A 21582-nucleotide genomic window follows, 5' to 3' on the forward strand; every position below is an offset into this window, starting at 1 on the left:
TTTCAAACAGTGGTTGTACATGGTGATGCTGTGCAGAGGAAGGATCTCCATCAGCAGGCAGTCTTGCAAAAAATCTGAAAAGGCCTGAAGAAGGTTTCTGGTTGCTGTATACATAACTATTGAGCTTTTAATATGCTAACAGCTCAATATCCAAGCATCAAAGATTATATTCCAAAGTATAATTTCCTGGATGACACAATCTGTTGTTGTCAAACACTACTAATTCAAATCATTTTCTTTTGTCGCTCCTGTTTAAATGTCTGTCTGGGAGAATGTTTAGAAAGTAACTGGATTTGGGGATGTGATCCTTCCTCACTGGGATTAATGGAAGAGATGATTTGAACTTTCTCTCTCTACTCTTTGATTTTGCAAGGAAACCTCCTTTCAACTCCTCAGGTATTATTTGAGATTTTGAGATGCAAATCAGCAAGGTCTCAGATGTAAAAACAATATATTGTTACCACTGTTATGAATCATAAAGTTAAAAAGGAAGATTAAAAATCCTTCCCATTGAACAGCATCCAAAACCACAGCAAATAATTATACAAATATGCAACCAATTATAAGCAAAAGTTTACAAAAAGAAGAAATCAGAGTTAACTTCCCAAAACTACTCCAACACACAATCATGAGCAGTGCCATTCTAGAATCTCATTTATATCAAGGGATATGATTTCTTCTGCAAGGCACGGCAAAACTTTCCAGGTTGTATAAATGATATGTCTATAAGATTAAATCAACACCAAAAACATTGTAATTTGGTAAGTTAAGTGCCCAAAGGTGGTCTCTTAAGTAAAAGGATAAATGTCCTCACCGAGTTATGACGGTCAGGCAAATGAATTAAACATGAAAAAATGTCTGAAAAAACAACAAAAGAAAGAAAGTGATTACCGCAAACTAAACGAAATCAAGTCCTCCATTACATCCTGTTTTCTTAATCTGGTTGTAGAACTAGTTGTTGACACAATAGAAAACGAGATAAACAGTCGAAATCAGCCTCACTATCACGGAGGCATTTGGAAGTATTTATTTGTAATCTCTGCATGTAAAGCATTCATCTACAAAACACATGCACGCCTAAACACAAGAAGAACATCTAATGAGTTCAGGCAACTTTCCAGTGGCAATCTGAGTTTCACTTCCTCCTACATTCAGGCTTGAAGTGATTTCAATTAGTCGAACATTTACTGTGCAGCAGGCACAACATCAGCAGGAAGGAAAGCAAATCATAAGAACATCGCATCCTATTTAAACCTTAGATCAAAAAAGGTTTTAGCAAAAATGAATAGGTTCTAATAAATAATGGAGATGCTGAGAAAACATCTGGTGACCAGAATCAGATGATTCTAACACTTGGCAGAGTTTGATCTGTGATCATCTGTTGAGAAATGAAAAGTCTGAGCTTTTCTTTGATCAGTGAACACACCACATCTAAGCCCTCACAGATTGTGTTGATGTCATCATTCAGTGCGGAGGAAGACAGGTCCAGTTATTTTTAGAATAATTAAGGTGCTTAAAAGTGGAGTTTTAGGGAGTACAAAAACTCTACCAAAGTATTTTCTGCAAAGATTCGTAATGCTTATTCAGGGTGCTACCTTTGAGACGGGTCGGACTTCAGCAAACACCAGGGAGATAAACATATTACAGCAAAGTTGTTCTTGAAGCTGCAACTCTGTTCGTCAATGCAGGTGCTCGATTAGAAATTATTGGCAGCCATAGTTACAAAAAACAAATACACCTTCAGTAATCAGTTGGTAGAAATTAACCGATTACATCCTTGTTATTATTGTGTCATTTTACTATGTCATATATTTGATATTTAATGTGGAAACTCAGATATCAGCAAATCACTATGATTGCCTGCTTGTGTGAAGTTGTTTGATGTGCTGAAACAACAACCAACATAAAATGGGAAAGTACAGAATACAAAATCTAACAGGAATGTTGGCACAGCTAAATTAATTAGCTTTTTCTTTTGCTCACAAAAAGTTCCAATCAATACTCTTAAGATTTTGTCACTTTAGGTGCTCCCATAAGGTCTGAGGTCCGTTGTGAATAACATAAAAATAACTTACTTGGGTAAAATTATAAGAAAATTATTTAAATTCCAAAACCTTTCCTAAAATGATGCCACTAGTAGATAGTAGCTACTATAACCATTTTGTACTGGTTTAAACAACAAAACAAATCAAAAAGGTTTTACAAGTGTATTCTCTGTTCATTCAATTTTAAATTAATTCAGCAAATGTAAGATAAAATATGAGTACAAGTACAATAATAAATCTTAAGTGTCCAAACTGCTATAGGACTTGCATACAAAAGTGGCTTTAAAGAAACAAGCCTTCTGCCAGTCTGCTGACGCAGAGTACATTTTGCCAGAAAGAGATTGTCTATCATCTTGACAGCTCTGGAGTGTAATAATTTAACAACCCCCACAGAGAAAACACATGTGAAACAGCACATGAAGCCACTAGTTTGGACAAGCCACTAGCAGGCCAAGTGTAAAGCAATAAACACATTACACAGAATCCAACATGTTCTGAGAAATATGATGTATCTTAGGGCAAGTAGGACCAGAAGCAAAGTTACTCAATTGTAGAAAAAATAAAAAATAAAAATTCAGAGATCTAATGTTGAAATCACATTCACATACAAATAGTATTTATTTCTCTTACAGGACACACCAACATATATCAACAAGAGACAAGAAAGAAAATTAAAAGTTACAGTATGTCAAAAATTAAGAATAATCTGGGAATTATGAATCTTGTGAATTTTTATTATATATATATATATATATATATATATATATATATATATATATATATATATATATATTATTATATAGTTGCTTTCTCAACTTGTTTTTTTTTTAACAGAGGTCTGATCCCCTAAGAAAAACATAGTTTAATGTAGACAGATTTACTGGATCGCCAATGTCTAAATCTGCCCTTTTCACTTTCCCAAGCAGGAAATTGCGATGCTGTAAAAACATAAATGCCAGCTTTATTAAAAATGCGCATGTGCCATTTTAAATGATATAGTTCAGTGGATAGGAAGTGGTTAGTCTGTTGGGATAATAATCTCTATTTAGTTTGAATTAAGTCTAATTATGTTTGCTGTTTATGGTGACTCAACCATATTCCTGTTGCTATGAAGCAATAACTACATTTGGAACTTAATCAGCTTCCAAAGAACTCTGTTCTTCTTAATTTATGTGCTGTAAACTTTAATTTCTAGGTCACTTTAGTCATAAGGCATATTATTTTGTAGTGTTCAACTTTTCTGAGATGTGCTTCTGTTTCTTCCACCATCTTCTCTGTTTTCTTATTTTCTTTTATTTGCCATTTGCTTTGAACCTACAAATTCTTATGCTGCATAACTTTGCTAACCATCATCCAATAACTACGGTAACCTCAAAGCAACAGAGCTGTCAATATGCTTTATTTCAAACCAGCACAAACAGAAATTGTGATGGAAACTTCTAATCACAAAGAAATGGACCACCAAGCATTTAATCTCTGCTGGGTTGGCCTTCTCTTTTAGAAAGTTGGATGTGTTGGGGGACAAAAGGTCACCAACCATACATACCTAATAATGGCATGATTCAATTGATCAAGATCAGTCCTCCACAACAAGTAAAGCAAGATGCAACTCACTCACAAACCACACAAGAGCATCTAATACTTCCCACATGTGAGATCTGTTGGAGGGTCTGTTGCAAAGACAGATGACATCACGGAGACCTCCTACGGTGCTTTAAGAGGATAAATAAGTGGTGCTGACTTTAACAATTTACTTTTTATAATGTTACAAACATTTGCAGTGTATTGACATAATACTATGTAGAACTACCTTTTGCACATGTGTACCAGCTTTATATCTAGAAGGACAATTTTTGCTCAATTTTCTTAATATCCTTGTTCCTGCTAAAGAAAACTTAATACTGCCACAGCCATGTAACATCATTATAACAGTGTTAGTTTGGCCAAAAAACTTCAATTTTTGTAACATGGCCCAAACAACTTTTTATGGATTACTTTCAACTATAGCTTGCTTACCACTCTGGCTAGACTTTTTCCATTTGAGGTTGATGGACTGAACAACGTTTTGGAAGTCGTCTTGGGATATTGATTTATAACCAAACTTGCATTGTTATATATATATATACTGTGTATATATATATATATATATATATATATATATATATATATATGTGGGATGCATTTGGCTGTTAATGCTCGCCAGCTTTATGTGCTACATTTTGGTTGACGGGTCAATCAGTTTCAACTTAAATACTGAGTTTTCTGGCTATTACTGACTCACTGGCACTTGCTCTCTGTAGTTACTTTGAATCGCAGGCTGCATTTGGCTAAGCATGTGGGAAATTACGGACTTTCACCAAAGAAGTAAATCAATGATAGAGTTTCATAACATTTCTTCATCTTTGTAGTTAAATGAAATTTTACGCTCTGTCTAAACAGAAACCACAAGAGAAGAACACAGTAATTAAACAACTTAAAGCTCAAAATAAAAGAGCAGCATTTGGTAAGACGTGCAGGGTTCAATTACAACTTCAAAGAGCAGCGTTTATATTTGTGCTGTATATCTGCATACAGTAAAAAAGTTAAATACAAAAGATCAGAAAGAATGCATTACACCCTGGATTTGAGCTATACATATGCGGTTTAAGGTACAGTAGTTTACTACAGACATTCTCTTTTGCTCAAAGCAACAAAGCAATTTTATGTATAATGAAAGACAACTTTGTACTCTAAAGATGTTACCATCTATGTGAATTGGCACTTCAATACACCAAGATTAAGGCATTTTTCTTGTGGAAGAACAGAAGGTAGACACTGAAATATTCTATTGCAAGAAAATGTAAATGTATTTATGGACCTTTTCATCTTATATAAAAATAAGTACTTTCTAAATGCATTTTGCCAAGTAAAGGGTAGTTGAAGGAGGCTTAAGGTGTTTATGGTTTATTTTCAGAAATTTGGCTTGGCTTCTTAAGGTCAAGTGAAAAGATATATTAATGCTGCAGCCTTTTGGGATCTTTTGGGCAGTTATTTTTGCTGACTTTGCAGATGCACTTTGGAAATGCCCCATCAATTCCAACATCACTGAACACCAGTGGACCAGACACGGTCCATGTCTTCAACTCCACCATTTGAGAACTAATATCCTTCATTGATTAACTGCATTGCAACTGCAGAATTTGATGACGTGGGGAGGAGTTAATTCCAACAATTTTATTTTGGTGTGTTGAAGTAGGGTTGCGTCTAAACATTGCAGGACAGAAACTCTCAAAAACAAGGGCTGCAGGCCTCTGCCATGAGTGAAGGTGCTTAAGGCCTGAGCTCAACCTGATAAAATAACTTTCTGGTGAATTAGAGTGGAGACTGTTAGCGGTTATCCATCATCAGTGTCTGACCGCACAGATCTGCTTTTGGATGAATGGTCAAAAATCCACACAAGCACACTCCTAAATCCTGTGGAAAGTCTTTCCGATAGAGCTGAAGCCGCCGTACCTAGTGTAGGTACAAGATTTTCTTCAACAGATGTTTTATAGCAGTACAGGCTAGAGAGCACTGACAGTATGACCTTTGGTCCTGCAGCTTGTAATTCAGTTGCCTGGTTCACACACAATTTCAGAACCAGACCAGTGAAACTCTGGAACTGCTGTATCAATCAATTGTATGTCAGTTTTAATGAATGAGACACCAGCTGTGATGCCTGTTTAAAAACTCAGTGGTTAATATTATTTGCTAACAGTTTTCCATTGTAGCCCCTAAGCTTATTTATTTAGTCTGGGTACACACAAATAGGAAACTATGCTTAGGCATAAAACATGTTTCATTTACAGTTGTAAACGTGTGGTCCTGCTGGTACAGCCTCATTAACCTTTTACAAGGATGTAATGTCTTTGCTTCAGCAAAAAAGGTCTCATAAAACAGGCCAAACTTAACAGAGTCAGAAATAATGTGTTTTACTAGATTGATGAGGAATAACACATAGTTACCACAAATTTCATACATTATCACCTTATAAAGCCATCTTTTACATGATCTAAATAAGAACAGAGAGAAACCCATCTACAGTGCCTTACAAAAGCAAATAACCCCCTCTGATGCTTTTGTGTTTTGTTAAAACCACAAAATTGTTTGTATTTTATAGGGATTTTATGTAATATGCCAATACAAAGTGGGACATGATGTTGACAGAAGATAACTCCTTGTTTTCAGATATTATCTGAAAGCAAAGATATCTAAATCTGAAAAGTGTGGAATGCAATTGTCTTCAGCCTGTCTGAGTAAAACATCAATATTTAATATAATACTGTAATAAATACAGTTATAATTTTATGGCATTTTCTTATCTAAACAAGACCAACACACTGAATTTGTTCATTGAAAATGATAGAGATTTTTTATTAGCACTCAAACAATGCTCCACTATATCTCCTTTCATTTATGCTTGCATAATTTGTTAAAACTCACAGCTGTGAGGTACACAGATACATTTAAAGCATAATATTCACTGATCTGTGCATTAAAATTCTACAATTAAATTGAAATTAATGTCCTTAATTTGTATTAATATTTCTTTTTACATTTACGTTTGTTCTTATGTACTCTACTTGCTTAATGAAGTATATATATATTTTTTAAATACTTAAGATTTCAGCTGTTTTTTCACAATATTTCTGTTTAGCGTTTCTTTAATGATATATACTTTGTTGATTTTGGAGCTGGATTGAAAATTTTAGAATAGGGCAAAAAGGACCATAAAGTACAAAATCTAGCTGTCTATTTTACTTAAGAAATGATAAAAAATTATCCCTTGTACTCTGCAACGCAAGAAAATGGTATTATTTGTAATTCACAAAACAAACACCCTCACAAAACACATCTTCTCTTGGAAAGCCATCACAGCTGATAAAATGTGCTAATCAATTCTGATTTTCCACATCTTGGTACATTTGGACAGGGTATGAGAGCAAAATGTTCAATTTCAAAGTATTTTAAAGGCTAACATAACTATATAAAGGATGTATGAGTACCATAAACATTGTTTGAACAGCAGTTTAATATATCATGCTGTTCCACACATATACACCGTTTTAAGGAATGTGCATGTGTGAAAGCACATGTGATGGACAGATATTTATTACACTATGTGCATTTGTTTTCTCCACGATGCAAACCAGCAGCCAAACCGCTCAAAATGAACATATGTTTCAACTCGAGTATGCAAGCGGGCCTTGCACAGAGAAACCAGCCTTAGGAGTCACAGCCGGAATGATGTCATGCAATACCAAATTATGTGAATGCTTAGCGTTGGAATCAGGCCTAAAAGGATGTAAAGCGAATGAGTTCCATATGAGTCAATAAAAGTGTGATGTAAAGCAGTAAAATTAATGAGTTAAAAAAAAAGAACTTTAGGAAAATGTTTCATTAATAATTGCGTCTAGACACAGCTCAAAATTCTGGGTTTAAGAGAAGCTCTGGCTGATGCTTTCAAAAGTAGTTTATTATGCAACATCTGAAACAGTTGGTATTATTAAAACAATATAGACAAAATTATTTCTCATGATCTAACATTAAATCAGACTAAACTTTTTCAGTTTCAGGTCAGTGGAGAATGTTTTTGTTATTTTCTTCAAATCCAGAAGTTTGCATATATTTGTTTAGCAAACTTAAATCAAACATTTTCAGTATCTTTCCAAAATCTTTTTGTTTTGATGGAAATGTAGGCCTTTCTCGCTGACAGAATGAGGCCGTCACATTTTCAGCTTTGTACACAAATTTTCTGAGTGACTGATATCTTTCTATAATTCAGATATCTGTTGCCCACATTGAATTTGTTGGGTTTATAACTATTTTAACCGTGTGATTAAAATCCATTTGTATTACTCAATTGTACTCAAGTCTTAACTTCCTGGCAGACATCTTCAAATGTCATTTCAACATTTCCACACAATGTTCTTTCCTCATGCTGCTATCCAACACCAGTCCCTCCTGAAAAACTGCAGAACTGTGGTTTTCAGATTATTTATAAAAAGATTTTAAAAGACTGAATCATTTTCCTTCCACTTCACAATTATGTACCAATGGTAAAGATTTATGTCTTCATTCTAGATTTCCCAATGAAAAGAGAAATAAATTTGGAGAAAAATAGTAAAAACAGTCGATATAGGCCAGACGGTGGATTCAGAAGAAAGCTGATGGTCCTGCTTGGACTAATGGAACCTCTTAACTTTAGGCTCAGTCAAAAGGAAAACATGTGGAGTGTCTGAAGGGAACAAACCTCACATGGTGTATTTTAAAAACCCTCTTATCCGCATCAGTTATTTTAAATGGATTCAATTTATCAGTGTAATTCCATCCATAACATCCATCCATTTTCTGTATACCCTTGTATACAGAAACCTTGGGAGGGCTGCTGGTGCCTTTCTCCGGATAACGTTCCGGGCGAGAGGCGGGGTTCACCCTGCACAGGTCGCCAGTCTGTCGCAGGGTTCAGTGTAATTCCAAATGCATTTAAAGTACCAGGCTCAAAATTGCACACACCTTTAACTGAGTGTATCAGTTCCTACATCTGTTTTCAGTTATTTGAGTTATTCAAACAAAGTCAATGTTTACTTATATCACCTTGAATAACAATATAGGGTCATAAAAGAGCATATATAACACTACAAAAACCAGCACTGTTACTCACATTACACTTTTTTTTTCTTCTCCAAGATCTCCTCCTCTCTCTCTTTTGGCATTCCTACCTAATGGCATCATTACTGACTCTGTCCAGCTAAATGCAGGCTCCTTGTAATCTCACACGGGTGGAGTGTTTAAGACAAAAAATGAAAAGCTCTCGGCAGAAGGAAACAAAGAAAAACACGGGACTCGTAGGAAAAGACGCTGAAAACCAACAAAGGAGGCTTTGAGATGAGAGGCTTTGATCTTCCAGAGAAGGTAGAAACTATTCTGCCTTCCCTTCTCATCACTCCTTAGCCGTCTCCCTCTTACTAATCACAACTGGCAGGAAAACGTCAGACAGGCAGGCTTTCAACTGAGAGGAACCAGTTTCTACAGCACACAGCTGAAACAAACCAGGAATCGTCATAAAATGCATCCAAACAATTGATGAAATGCTTGATTTAATTTAGAAAAATGTAACATTTTGATTTGAGCTGATTTTCTTCAGCTGGTTTTCAAATTTACACAGCTTCTTTTTCTACACTTCTGTCCAGTCAAGAAAAAATAAAATTTACATGGCTCTAAATGCAATAATGAAAAAGAAAAGAGAAAATATAAGTACAAATGTGTTTCACTAGTTGATCTTCTACTTGATTATCTTTCAAAGGCTTAAAAACCTGAAAATGTTAAACACATTTTTATTTTCTCTTATCCCTGTAAATAAAAACCAGCGCAACCAATTATATCCAAAAGTCACCTAATTAGTACATGTGTTTGATTTAATTTAAGTATGAATACAACTGTTCTGTGAAGCAGCAGTTTCAGATTTTGCCAATGTGCTTCATAACTGCTAACTAAAAAAAACAACAGCATGGAGGACAAACTGTGGATAAAACAGGAAAAGTCACGCCACCAGTTTGGCAGCATTTCAGATATTTAAAACAAAAACTAAATCAATAATAATTGATAGTGTGATTAATTTTTCAGCTGTACAGTCTAGTCCTATTTGTATTAAATATACTTTTCATTAAGTTGCATTTCTGCATTAAGTTTTTTATTGATCTGATATACTGTTCTAATCTTAAATGTTTTCATTAGCTGTAACTGAAATAAAGTCTTTAAGACAGTCTGTAGTTAATCTATAAAATGTGTTTCAATGAAATAAATGCACCTGTCAATATAACATTATTTTTTGACTATGATCAAGCACACAATGCAAGTTTTGCAAACCATGTATCATGTTTGCACGTCATAGCTGAGAGTTTGGTAAACACATCTCAATACTATAATTGTGTGCATTTATGAGGTGACGAAATTGAACAAAAATGATTTTGAAAGGCACTATGAATAAACTTCTTTCCACTAGAACATGACTGCATTTACTGTATGTGAGTAAAATGGCTTGAGAAGGAATCCTGCTTCTTTCCTCTTTTTTTGTTTTCTCCCTGCAGGATGGAGTTTCGGGGGGAGACTTCCTGGTTATCTTCCCATACAGGCCTGACCCCAATATCCAGGCATCCTCCTCACACTTTTGCTTCATACACAGACTCTCTTAGAAACTTGCAAAAGGATAGACTTTAGAAGAACACACAGTGTTGTGTTTACCGAGTCAGATTGCAATACAAATAAAAAGACTTCTGATGTAAAAGCAGCCAGATCAAACAGGAGGGGCTGTGTTATCGCACTGGGCTGGATAAAACGGAAAGAAAATGGATCTGTGTCATAAATGTCCCAATGAAAACAAAACAGAGGAGGGGGCAGAAGGGAAGGCAGAGATCCGGGGTCAAAACAACATTTGGAAAAATGTTCAGCTACCCCTGCTCGCAGTGTGTTGTGCTAATCATTCCTCTACTCCCTGAGGGGTTTCACTCTGACATCCTCGTAAACATCTTCAGAAGCAAACGAATGTCACTTGCCGGTGAAGGACAAACACACAGCTGTAAAGTCTGTAAAAAGGAGACGACATGGAAGCTCAAACTCAGACTGTTGTAACTGTGAGAAGACAATCTCAGAATTTACTTCATCAGACAGGAAGAATTGTGTGAAAACCTAAACTTAGTCCAAGACGAAAGTTTTGTTTTTCCATTTCTGTTGATACGTCAAAGCATTGCAGTTCTTATATCACATCCTAATAAATTCCACACTCAAAAAATGCACAATGAATTGGATATTTATTACATTTGTGTATAAAAGAACAGATTTATACCTTGTATTATGTGGTTATTTTTTTAAGATGAATGCTCACAGAACAGAGAAATAAGGATATGTGCTTCAGAAAAATGTTGAAAACCAGCAGAGAAGCAACATCTGGATGAGGAATTTGTGTTCACCACACAAATCATCTGTCTATTAATTTCTTTTCTTTTCCTTCAGGTCTCCTGGTTCAGGTATTTTCATATTAACCTGCTTACAGTATTTGACATAAAAATGTTCAGGCTGTGGGAGCAAACTTACACCAAAAGCCATTAACATTTATGGAAATGATGCTGCAATACATTGTCAAAATCTATCAAGGCAATTCTTATTTTGAGCGTTGAATGTGTCTTTTTTTTTTTACATTTAAGCTAAAAAGCATCCAAACCTGCAAAAATAATCAGATTCATTCAGAGTTGTTCGCTCACCTCTTCCTTTAAGTGTCCCCTAGAAAAGTGTCAAATTAAAAAATTTTATTATTAAAATGTTGTTGTTCCTGTGTGTTTTTCCCTAAGCACTTTGAAAATAATTGCAATCAATCTCATGAAATGTCTCTTAAACACATAATTTGTTGCAGTGAATGGCCTTACGTGACTATTTGCCAGTTCTGACCTGCAGCGTGACATTGGTGTTAAATGAGCCGATGATATATTGTCTAGACATTACTGCTGAGAATGAGAGAGCACTTAGAAGGTGATGACAATCGTCAAGCCGTTACAAAACTAAGAGCCTCTCAGTCACCCCTGACGGAATGCTAATGAAAGAGACCGTCAGTCCAAACATCTGCACAGAGACTAAGTCCAACAGTTCCTGCTAGGGAGGAGGTGAGGATCATTCAGAGGGCGGAGTGTGAACAAACTATCACATCTTCCACCTTTCCAACTGCTTTTGTTTGGACTACAAAGAATAAAGTTCAACCACCAAACACTCTCAAAATATTCAAGGTCCAACACATTTTATATTGCAAAATTTCATTTTTTTTCAGACACAATTTCCATGTTATTCCAGCAGTTTTTAAATTTTAATACATTTGTTTATAAAGTTGTTCCCGGTTGAGGTTTAGAATCTGTGTGGTCCACAAATATGAAAACATTTTGCTGACGTTCCAGTTCATCAGTGTGGAATTACAGCATACGGACAAACTTAGATCGGTTTCTAAAATCTAGAATGGGTCATAGTTTATTCTGCAATTACTGAGAAAGGGGCTGGCTTGTGATATCTATAGTTTTGTTTATGGACCTTCCAAACCCATAAAATAAGAGTATAGGTTGCAGGATGTTTTATGATCTTCTGATTTTATAATCAGAAACCACTACAACAGCAAAAACGTGATTTATTTTTTCCTAATCACCATTCCAAACTTCAAAATATCACATAGAAGCAGCTTTCAGTTTTTAAAGTCAAGGTAAATGAGCAGAACATTTTAGCTGTTGATTTTTCTTTCATATTCAAAATAATAATTAAAACTTATTTATTCTAATGTTCCACAACTAAACGTTCCCTCACAAAGTATATGACTGACATAATTGTGGGAGGAATCCTTGACCAAACTCATCAGAAATTTGGGGGTGGAAGGGCATTTAGGAATCTTCAGTGTAAGACATTCATCTAAGAAAGTCTATGTGCAAAAATAAAAAAGTGAAATTTTTTACACTAACTTACTTGAAAAATTATCTGAACAAGTTTTATATTTTTCCAGTCTGTTCAAAACTGCACATGGACCCTTGTTTTAACAGAAAATGCAGAACTGTGAAAAATTGCACAAATAAAATTAAAGATTTTTTTTTTAATGCATGCATTCCTTTCTTTTGATCTGTATTACCTGGGTCATGAAAGGGCACCAGGGCGAAGTTATACAGCGGTCTCTTCGGTCGGCTCAGGGATGTTTCTAAAATCTTAGAAGCTCCCTCGATGACCTGAACCAGGTCGTCGTACATGGAGCCGGTCACATCGAAAACGAACGCCAGGGTGGATGCTCCCTCCGGGATGTCCTCATTCTTGGCCAGGGTGCCTGAGTCCTGCGCGGCTGAAAAGGCCACTGACAATAAAATTAAGAGCCACATAAGTTCAAAAGTCCAAGAATCCTTCTCTGGCAGAGTTTTTGTACAGTTGGTTTTCGCCAGTGTGACCCTCAGGGCGAGTGTCGACATAAAGGCAGAGACATCAGAGCGGTTTATGAAGTGCAGAGTGAGCCAAAGTGGAACACAGGACTCTTTTAGTGCGCCTCTGTGGTTTCTGCAGCTCCTCAGAGATCTATGAGCTACACTCCCGGTCCCAGCGGCTCTGGCACTGTCCCTCACAGAAATGCAGAGTCAGGACCCTTCATCTGCTCTGACATACAAAGACCACCTCTAAGCTGGCCACACAATCTCCGAGGCGCAAAGCCTGTCCCATTGGACAAGAAGAGGTTTCGCGAGACATCCTGCGTGCATTTTATATTTATTTATTACAAAATATCTGCCTACTGATATAGCTCACTTTAAAAATATTAACGCATTATGTCGTTTTTAATATATAAAATTACTCCACTCGGTTTTTTTTTTTTAAAAAACTCTTTTTACTAATCCATTTAGGTTGTTGTGTATTCTCTATTGTTTTCTGTCACTAGATGCAACGTTTAAGAAAAAATAAATAGTTGGTTGGATTTTAGATATTGAAAAATTCACAAGTTGAAGAGCAACAAGTCGAAAACAGTGTGGAGACTCCGAGATTTTCTTGTCTGTGCTCAAGTCTGCATTTCCATCTAGTGGCAATATGCTGGTATCGCATCTAAATTCAAAACAAAAATTCGATTTAATGGAATATTCTACAAATGCGTTTTGAAAAACCAATTCTATAGAAATATGTTTCGTGAAAACAAATTGTTCTCTTTTTTTTAGCTACTTAGTACACTTGAGCAAAAAAATGCAAGTGTGATAACTGTAGGGAAAACTTTTGTGTCACTGCTTTGTGTTTTAAAAACAACAACAAAACAGTCAAACAATCATCAAAAAGTAGATTTTTCTTTCGTTAAAGAAAATTTGAGCAATTTGTCCCTTTTATTACAGCATTAAAAAGTCCTGGTTCTATAATTTACATATGGTTTTTATGGACTAACTACATGTAGAAATGCAAGCCAACTTGCTTTTTTTCCAGTTCTAGACGTAAGACTAACGGTGAATGCGTGAAGGAACATGCCTCAAAACTGAAAGTTGCACCTTCCTCATTGGAAAAAAATTAGAGATGTGAAAATATCTATGTAGCACGAGAGGCTTTTATCCGATACTTTCAGTTTCTGTGCGACCGCTTTGTTGTGCCCTGCCAATATTTTTATTCAAAGAACTTGACTGTTGTGTCAAACACAAACCTTCCAAAAGAAAACATAAGTCAGTAGTTTTTTTTCACAACACTGGCTTTCAGATTAGTTATTCCAGAGCTGAAGAACTAGAAACTAAATGCAACCTCCACATCTTTATTTCTAGAGCTGAAGACACTAAGTAAAGAGATCTCTAATGACCTTAAGGGTCTACATGGTTCATACTTGACAAAACCCACCCAGGAATGTAATACATTTTGGCCAAAGACCATCCAGTACCATACAGACCAATTCAAAAAGTTCAAATTATATCCTTTCATAAACAGAGAACCAATGCATTGAGTTAAGAACTGGAGTGAAATGATCAACAGGCAGCAGCATTTAGGTAAATAGAAGTTATTGTTGCAGAGTATAACAAAAAAAATAAATAAATAAATTACTTCAAATAAAGATGTACAATAAGTTTTCTGTTATTGTGCAAGACTTTTTTTTTTTGTCTAAAAGTATTATTATTATTATTTTGCCTAAAACCACTTTTGGAACAAAAACGTTGGTGGTGAAAATATTCAATAAAAAGGCAGAAGCATGTTTATGGATGTTACATAGAATGCCCATGGCCAATTGTTAGCAGCTTTCAGTTTCCATATGACTGCAATATCGCCAAATTCCCTATTGAGCCAATTATAAATTCCCCTTTTCAAATCAACAGCTTTTCTGAGAAACACTCTCCAGCCACTGTTTGCTGGATCAGTTCAACACAAATTGAGAATAAGGCCACCACATGTATTCAGACACCTGTACCTTGTGAAGACAGTTTGCCAGAGTTCAAACTAAGCATCATAAGAGGGAAGAATCAGGATTTAAGTAACTCTGAATGAAGCGTGGTTGTTGTTGCTAAATAAGATTTCATGTGACGGGGCTTTTCGTTACAAAGTATAAACATATTCAAGTAGATCGATAGGTGGTCCATATTGGCTGTCTGATATAAAGACAGATATTCTTTATATCTGTCGGTGGACCGACTCAAGCTGCCTGTAGCGAACCGGGCATTTAGCAGAATGATTAATTTAAAGTCAGAAGTTTCTCTGCATGCGAAGCATTTCTGTGTTTAGGGGTGAGGCAGGTTTTGTCCCGTTATTGCAAGGACGATTATGAAAATATAAATAGAAAGTTTTTCTAACGTCAACATCAGACCTATGTTTTTATTCACAAACCAGTGTATGAAAAAATATTTTTGCCCATAATTTGATAGTTAGAGGCACAGATCCACCCCCTCCTCCTCACCATGGACCCAGTGTCTGAACAACATGGAGGCTCTGAGAGTCATTACTAGACTGAGGGCAGCCAGACTAGTTTATTTTTTACTAAATTATTATATTTAGCTAAATATTATTGCTGAGGGGCACAAACAGGCCTTCTGACATACAGATTAAAAAGAAAAATAATTTTAAAATTTTTTTGAAAAAAAAAACCCTCAAAAAGGGCACTAGGGGCATCAAGGACAAAAGGGCAGGGGCTCAAGCCCCCCCTCCCCCCGCACGTGCCTGCTTCAGACCAATTTACTGAAGGAAGAGACAAAACATGAGACTTACGATAGAGACTTTCATTTTTGAAAGCAGATGTCTCAAACAAATTTGTTGCACTATTGCTGACTGTGGGAGGGGTTATAGTGCCAGCAGTATTTATTTCACAGTCAGTGAGCTTTCTGCAAAGACACCAAGTGCCCTTTTGAAGAAGCAAGGTAAGACTAACACTGATGTGTCTATTGCAATACTTTCAATTACTAACTTACATTAATTCAAAGTTTTGCTGAATTTATGAACTTACTTAATAATATTTAGAAATGTAGTATGTAAACTTAGAACTGCTCTGTAAGAGGGCCAATAAGTTCAGATTTTGTATTTAGTGAAATAAATTTGAAACTTCTCAAAGAAACTAAAACTAACTAAAGGAGAAACTAAAAGACCCCAGAGTCATTAGTGATGGACGATTATCTCTAAGACAGAAACATTTGGAAAAAAAATAATTTGTGAAAGTAAACACCAAATAAAAGTGTGAAATGATGTTTGCTGAGAAGAAATGGAGAATAATTTAAAATAAAATTTGAGTGTTCTAGGAGAATCGGCGGCATCAAGATTGTGTCGCCACCTACTGGTGCTGCAGCGGTTTTCTGATTTTCTGACAACTAATCCTTTTTCCTAAACTTCCGCAATTTTCAAAAATTATTTCGATCTTTTCTGCTGTCTAATCTATAAATACAAACAAATGTGAAACTTGTCAGTAGCAATGATCATTAAAAAGTCTTTGTGAAAGCTGATGTAGTCAAAGCAGATAAAGACCAATCTTTAAAATGTAACTAATGTTGCATGGTGTGCCGATAAATGGTTATCCAACCCACGGGGCAGTTCTGATTTCCAACTTCCTGTAACAATAATAATAATAATTAAAAAACCTACAGATGTATGTGAGTTGGCTTTTTCAGTTTTGTCACAATGCATTGCTTCCTTCTTACTTTTTCTGTCAACAAATAGTTGTGTAATCCACAGTAATGTTTCTCTTTCCCACCCCAAAGTGAGTGAATATCAAAGGTTCCTTCAGTTCACCGGAGCAGCAGCCCATCATGAACTCCAAGCTAAGTGAGACTCATCAGAAAGCAATCTGCTCCCAGCTGGGACATGTTCAACTGAAACTGCTCTACAAAGCCAGTGTCCATGGTTATACTGCTGCTGCCTTTCACCAGCAATGTGACAGCCTGTCACCCACTCTGTCTGTGGGCTACAATGCCTCTGGTTACATTTTTGGAGGCTACACCACTCAACCTTTTGATCAGTCTGGACAATATGCTAAAGATGACCAGGCATTTCTTTTTACTTTTGAGGGAAGAAAACTCATCAAATATCCAGTTGCTAATGCTTCATACGCTGTTAGAATGATGAGCAACTCTGGTCCTTATTTTGGAGAATCCCTGGTTCTTATTAATACGGGCATGCCAGTTGTACATAGCAAGGCAGCAAGTTATTACCCATTTAATGCTGCACAGATGCATGGAAATGACTTGAACTTGATAGACTGTGAGGTCTACCAGCTGGTGGGTGAGTTACTTTTAAATGTCTGAACATTATTTTTATATGAACATTTTATGCATTTTCTAACTCAAGTTTGCTTTTCAACAATGACTGTAACAGAGCTGACTAAATTTGAGGATCCATGGCGGACTGTAACCTGGAACCTTGAGTAAGATGAATGAAGACTCACACTTGCACACAATAACACAACTGCTGGGAGGTAAAGTGAGATCTGTTGGAAACCTAGTTAACAATACTGTGGTGTAAACGCTGCAGCTTTTTGTTCTCCTGCCATGGTTACGGACAAGAACCACACAAATGTTATCACAGAAATAATCCGACTTTACCCACATAGCATAAAGATAGCATTCAAAAACAACAACGAAACAGAAACTCAAGCGACTGCAGACATTGATCAATCATTTTACGGTGTTCTAAACTACAGCTCAGAGTTTTTCTAAATGTACATGATGCAATAATGGGTTTGAGGCATTTGCAAACAAAACATTCCAAGCCAATCTTCCATATTGAATATCTGAGTATTTTACAGTGGTTTCAGTCTAAACCTTAAAAAGACACATTTTGAGGAAGTGTGTAATTTTAAGCTCATTTTAAATTTTGCCATTCTTTGCTAATTTCCTGTAATTGACAAGCCATGCTGTTGTTGATGGTGTCTTTCAAATTCAGTTTGAATCTGTTAGCGTTACATATCAAGTCTAAGGTAATTTTATTTATGTTATAGATTGTAACTGCAGTAAAACATAAGTTTAATGCTTCACTTGTCTGGACTTACCGCCGCTGCTTGTGCAGATGGGAGCGGGGGACAGTGAGATATTTTTTTTCAACTGACTGCAGTATCACAAATAACAAAACAAAACCAAGAAAAACAAGTTTGCAAAAACAAGAATATCAACAGAATTGGAAATTCATCAATTTAAATCTACAGAGTTGATTAAACCAGACTTGTGACTCCCACCTACTACAATGGCACCACACACAGCATCAGAAAAAAATATCTTAATCTGAACTATTCACAAGTACTGTTATTTATTCCATTATTTACAGTATAAATTGTGTAGTTACACAATTGGCTTTTATACAGTAGAGCTAGCTCCTATCTGGACTTGGGTTTTCCCAAATTTAAGAAACGTAAATTTTGTTTTCATCACAGTGGCGGAAGTGTAGGATTCATGTTAGTGCACTGAATTAGTCTGATTTAACCAAAAGCAAATTCAATACAAATGACTAGGATTTATTTAATTACCATTTAAAGAATAAAAGTTCCATATTAGATGCAGTTTAATCTGAATCTTAATTGATCAATTCTTTAAATTTGTGGTTGAATCACAACACCCATCTCACTGGGAAAAAAAAAAGAAAAAAAACTGTTTAGTTTATAATTTGCTTGAATTATAAATTTTTTACCTTCCAACAGACATAAGCTGGAGCTGATGAATTACATAGAGAACTACAAACCCCAGATCAGTTCTGTGTCCCAAGCTCGGGTTTTACTCGTTGGACCAGTCGGAGTTGGAAAGTCCAGCTTCTTCAACTCCATCAACTCTGTTTTCAGAGGCCATGTCACCAACCAGGCCATGTCTGGTTGTTCCTCCACCAGCCTCACCACTCAGGTCTGAATCAGTCAAATTTACATTCTTTTTAAAGTAATTCATCTGAAACAAAAATCCTCCCAATATTCCCATTGTCAGTGTATTAATTCACCTTTTTTAGTTTCGAACTTACTCGCTGAAGGCTGGAAGAGAAGGCAGACTTCTGCCAGTCATCCTGTGTGACACGATGGGACTGGAGGGCAGCAACGACACAGGACTTGATATAGAAGATATAACTAGCATCCTCAAAGGTCATCTGCCTGACCGTTACCAGGTGTGACATTTGATTACATCGTACATGATGGAGCATAAATCTGACAGCAGTTAACTTAAACAAAGCTCTTTTTTTTTTCTCCTTCAAACATTACCGCAGTTCAACCCTGCTACTCCTCTGGATTCTGATGCTGGTGGCTATTGCAAGTCTCCAAGTCTCAAAGACAAGATCCACTGTGTCACATACGTACTTGATGCCTGCAACATCTCCATTATGTCCGCAAAGATGGAGGAGAAGCTGGGAGCTATCCGCAAAAAGGCCAACCAACTACGTCAGTAAAGCTGAATCTCTTATCGTAGTATAATGAAAATGTGTAAACACGTGTATCATATTAGTAGCCGCTGTTCTTCGTGAAATTAGTGCATTTCAAAACAGAAGTTTACAAGCAGTATAAAAAACAATAGTCAGAGCTTTTCCCCCCTCACTGTATGACTTTAAATCAGACTAATTGTTTTCTGTTTTCAGTTAGAATATCAAAACTTGTTTTTCCTTGATAAATGACAACAGATTGTTTCTTTTTACTTTCTTCAAACTCAGAAGGTCACATTTTCTTATCACTAGAGTCAAACTTTAACCTTCTCACAAGTTTGCAGAAATTCTGACATAACTGGTGTACTGGTTTGTAAAAGAATTGGCTCAAAATTAATCTTAATGTCTCAAAGAGAGTTTAAAAAATTTGATTTTTGGTTTTATGGCTTCTTCCTTTAGGAGAGGACGCTTCATTGTGGATAAAGAATCTTTTATCACCATCAGCCAGTTTTACTTCTCAAAGTCTTTTGCGTTTGTTGTGGGGTTCATTTGCACAGTTCAAACCAAAACGGATCCATGTCTGGGAATCAAAACCCATCTCTTTACTGAACTCATACAGTACAATGGCTGGAAATCCCCATGGTGTCTAATCTTCTTTAAAAAGATAAACATGACACTGTTAGATTTCTGGAAATTGTACTCAAGAATGAACCAGACCTTTAGGGGCTCATCATCAGCTGTGCTTTCCCCCCATTGCTTAATGGTATAGTTATCTTAGTGCATGTAATTTGAAGAATATTATACATTTTCTCAAAAATAACTATTCTGGCATTTAGCAAAGATGAATGTCCTAGCTGACCTAAAAGAAATGTTACATTTGATTTATAGTCAAACCGTGAAAAACAAACAACGATGAGTCTTTTTATGCAGTGACTTTGTTCTCCATAAGCCACTTTTTAATTAATTTGGTAGTACATTTTCTGTTTAAAGTAATGGCTTCATGTGTAAAGAAAATACTTGAAGTGAAGTTATTGCCACTTAGGTGCACAAACCGATCTATTGAGCCTCCAGTGTGGAAATGTTTCTGCTTGTGTTTTCAGGGATTCCTCAGCTGGTTGTACTGACCAAAGTTGATGAAGCCTGTTTGTTAGTGAAAGAGGACCTGACAAACATCTACCAGAGCATCTACATCAAGGAGACAGTGAGTGTTTTTACACAAAGAACATTTGATCAGAAAGTTGATTGTTGTTGTTTAGCAAATTTGATCTGAATAATGTGTGCTCTATGATGCAGATGCAACAGGCCAGCGCAAAGCTTGGGATACCGCTGAGCTGCATTATTCCAGTGAGGAACTACACCGAGACGTTGGATCTAGATATCAACTGTGACATCCTGCTGCTCAGTGCGCTCACCCAGATGCTTCGATCGGCGGATAATTTTTACGATGATTTCAGTGACCAATTGAGCACGCTTCAAACCAGGGAATAAGATTTTGAAAAAGCAGATGCAACAGATCAACCGCTGCAAATCCTAAAATTTTACCTATGTGTTTTTTTTTACCTGCACAGGTTTAATGTTCTACAAAATAAAATGTCAATGTCAATGTCAAATTTATTTATATAGCACTTTAAAACAGGCATAAAACTGCACCAAAGTGCTGTACAAGAATGACAATAACACAAGTGAATAAAAACAGAGTATCGAAACACTAGTTTAATTAAATGCTAAGGAATAAAAATGAGTTTTAAGAAGCGATTTAAAATGATCCAGGCTGTGGGCAGATCTAATTTGGAAAGGAAGATTGTTCCATAGAAGAGGACCAACAACAGAGAAAGCCCGATCTCTTTTCCTCTTAAGTCGAGTCCGAGGAACTATCAGTAAAAGCTGATTATTTGAACGTAGGGTTCTGGACACAGACTGAAATATCCCATTTATCTATGCATTTAATTTTAATTTCAAGCTTGAAAAGCTAAACATATAATTCTAACTTTCAGTATATTAATGTTACTAAAGCTACATGTCACTATTCCATTTAGCTGTTCTCCCTGGGAATATTGTTCACCATAAAATATGCTTGTTAAACTGCATCCCTGCACACGTAAGATTCTACGTAACCTAAGATTCTTTGACACATTCAGTGTAGAAACAAAACATGTCCACCATCACCTACACATTTACTGGAGTGACAATTCAG

General features: G+C 36.0%; 2 protein-coding genes across 2 annotated transcripts in view; one reads left to right on the plus strand and one right to left on the minus strand.

Moving 5' to 3' along the window:
* hmcn1 (hemicentin 1) overlaps positions 1-13233 on the minus strand; it is an 83286-nt gene extending 70053 nt beyond the window's left edge. The window contains exon 1 of the mRNA XM_028027512.1: positions 12718-13233. Within this exon, the coding sequence (XP_027883313.1) occupies positions 12718-13045 (328 nt within the window). The 5' untranslated portion in view covers positions 13046-13233. The remainder of the gene's footprint in view (positions 1-12717) is intronic.
* A 2600-nt stretch (positions 13234-15833) lies between these two features.
* On the plus strand, positions 15834-20980 carry LOC114150811 (interferon-induced protein 44-like). The gene is made up of 8 exons (XM_028027515.1): positions 15834-15931; positions 16763-17282; positions 17376-17424; positions 18691-18886; positions 18987-19139; positions 19239-19410; positions 20489-20589; positions 20682-20980. The coding sequence occupies exons 2-8, from the start codon at positions 16811-16813 to the stop codon at positions 20874-20876; spliced, it is 1338 nt and encodes a 445-aa protein (XP_027883316.1). The 5' UTR covers positions 15834-15931; positions 16763-16810; the 3' UTR covers positions 20877-20980.
* The last annotated feature ends 602 nt before the right edge of the window (positions 20981-21582 follow it).

Source organism: Xiphophorus couchianus, chromosome 9 (assembly GCF_001444195.1).
Source record: "Xiphophorus couchianus chromosome 9, X_couchianus-1.0, whole genome shotgun sequence".
Lineage (NCBI taxonomy): Eukaryota > Metazoa > Chordata > Actinopteri > Cyprinodontiformes > Poeciliidae > Xiphophorus > Xiphophorus couchianus.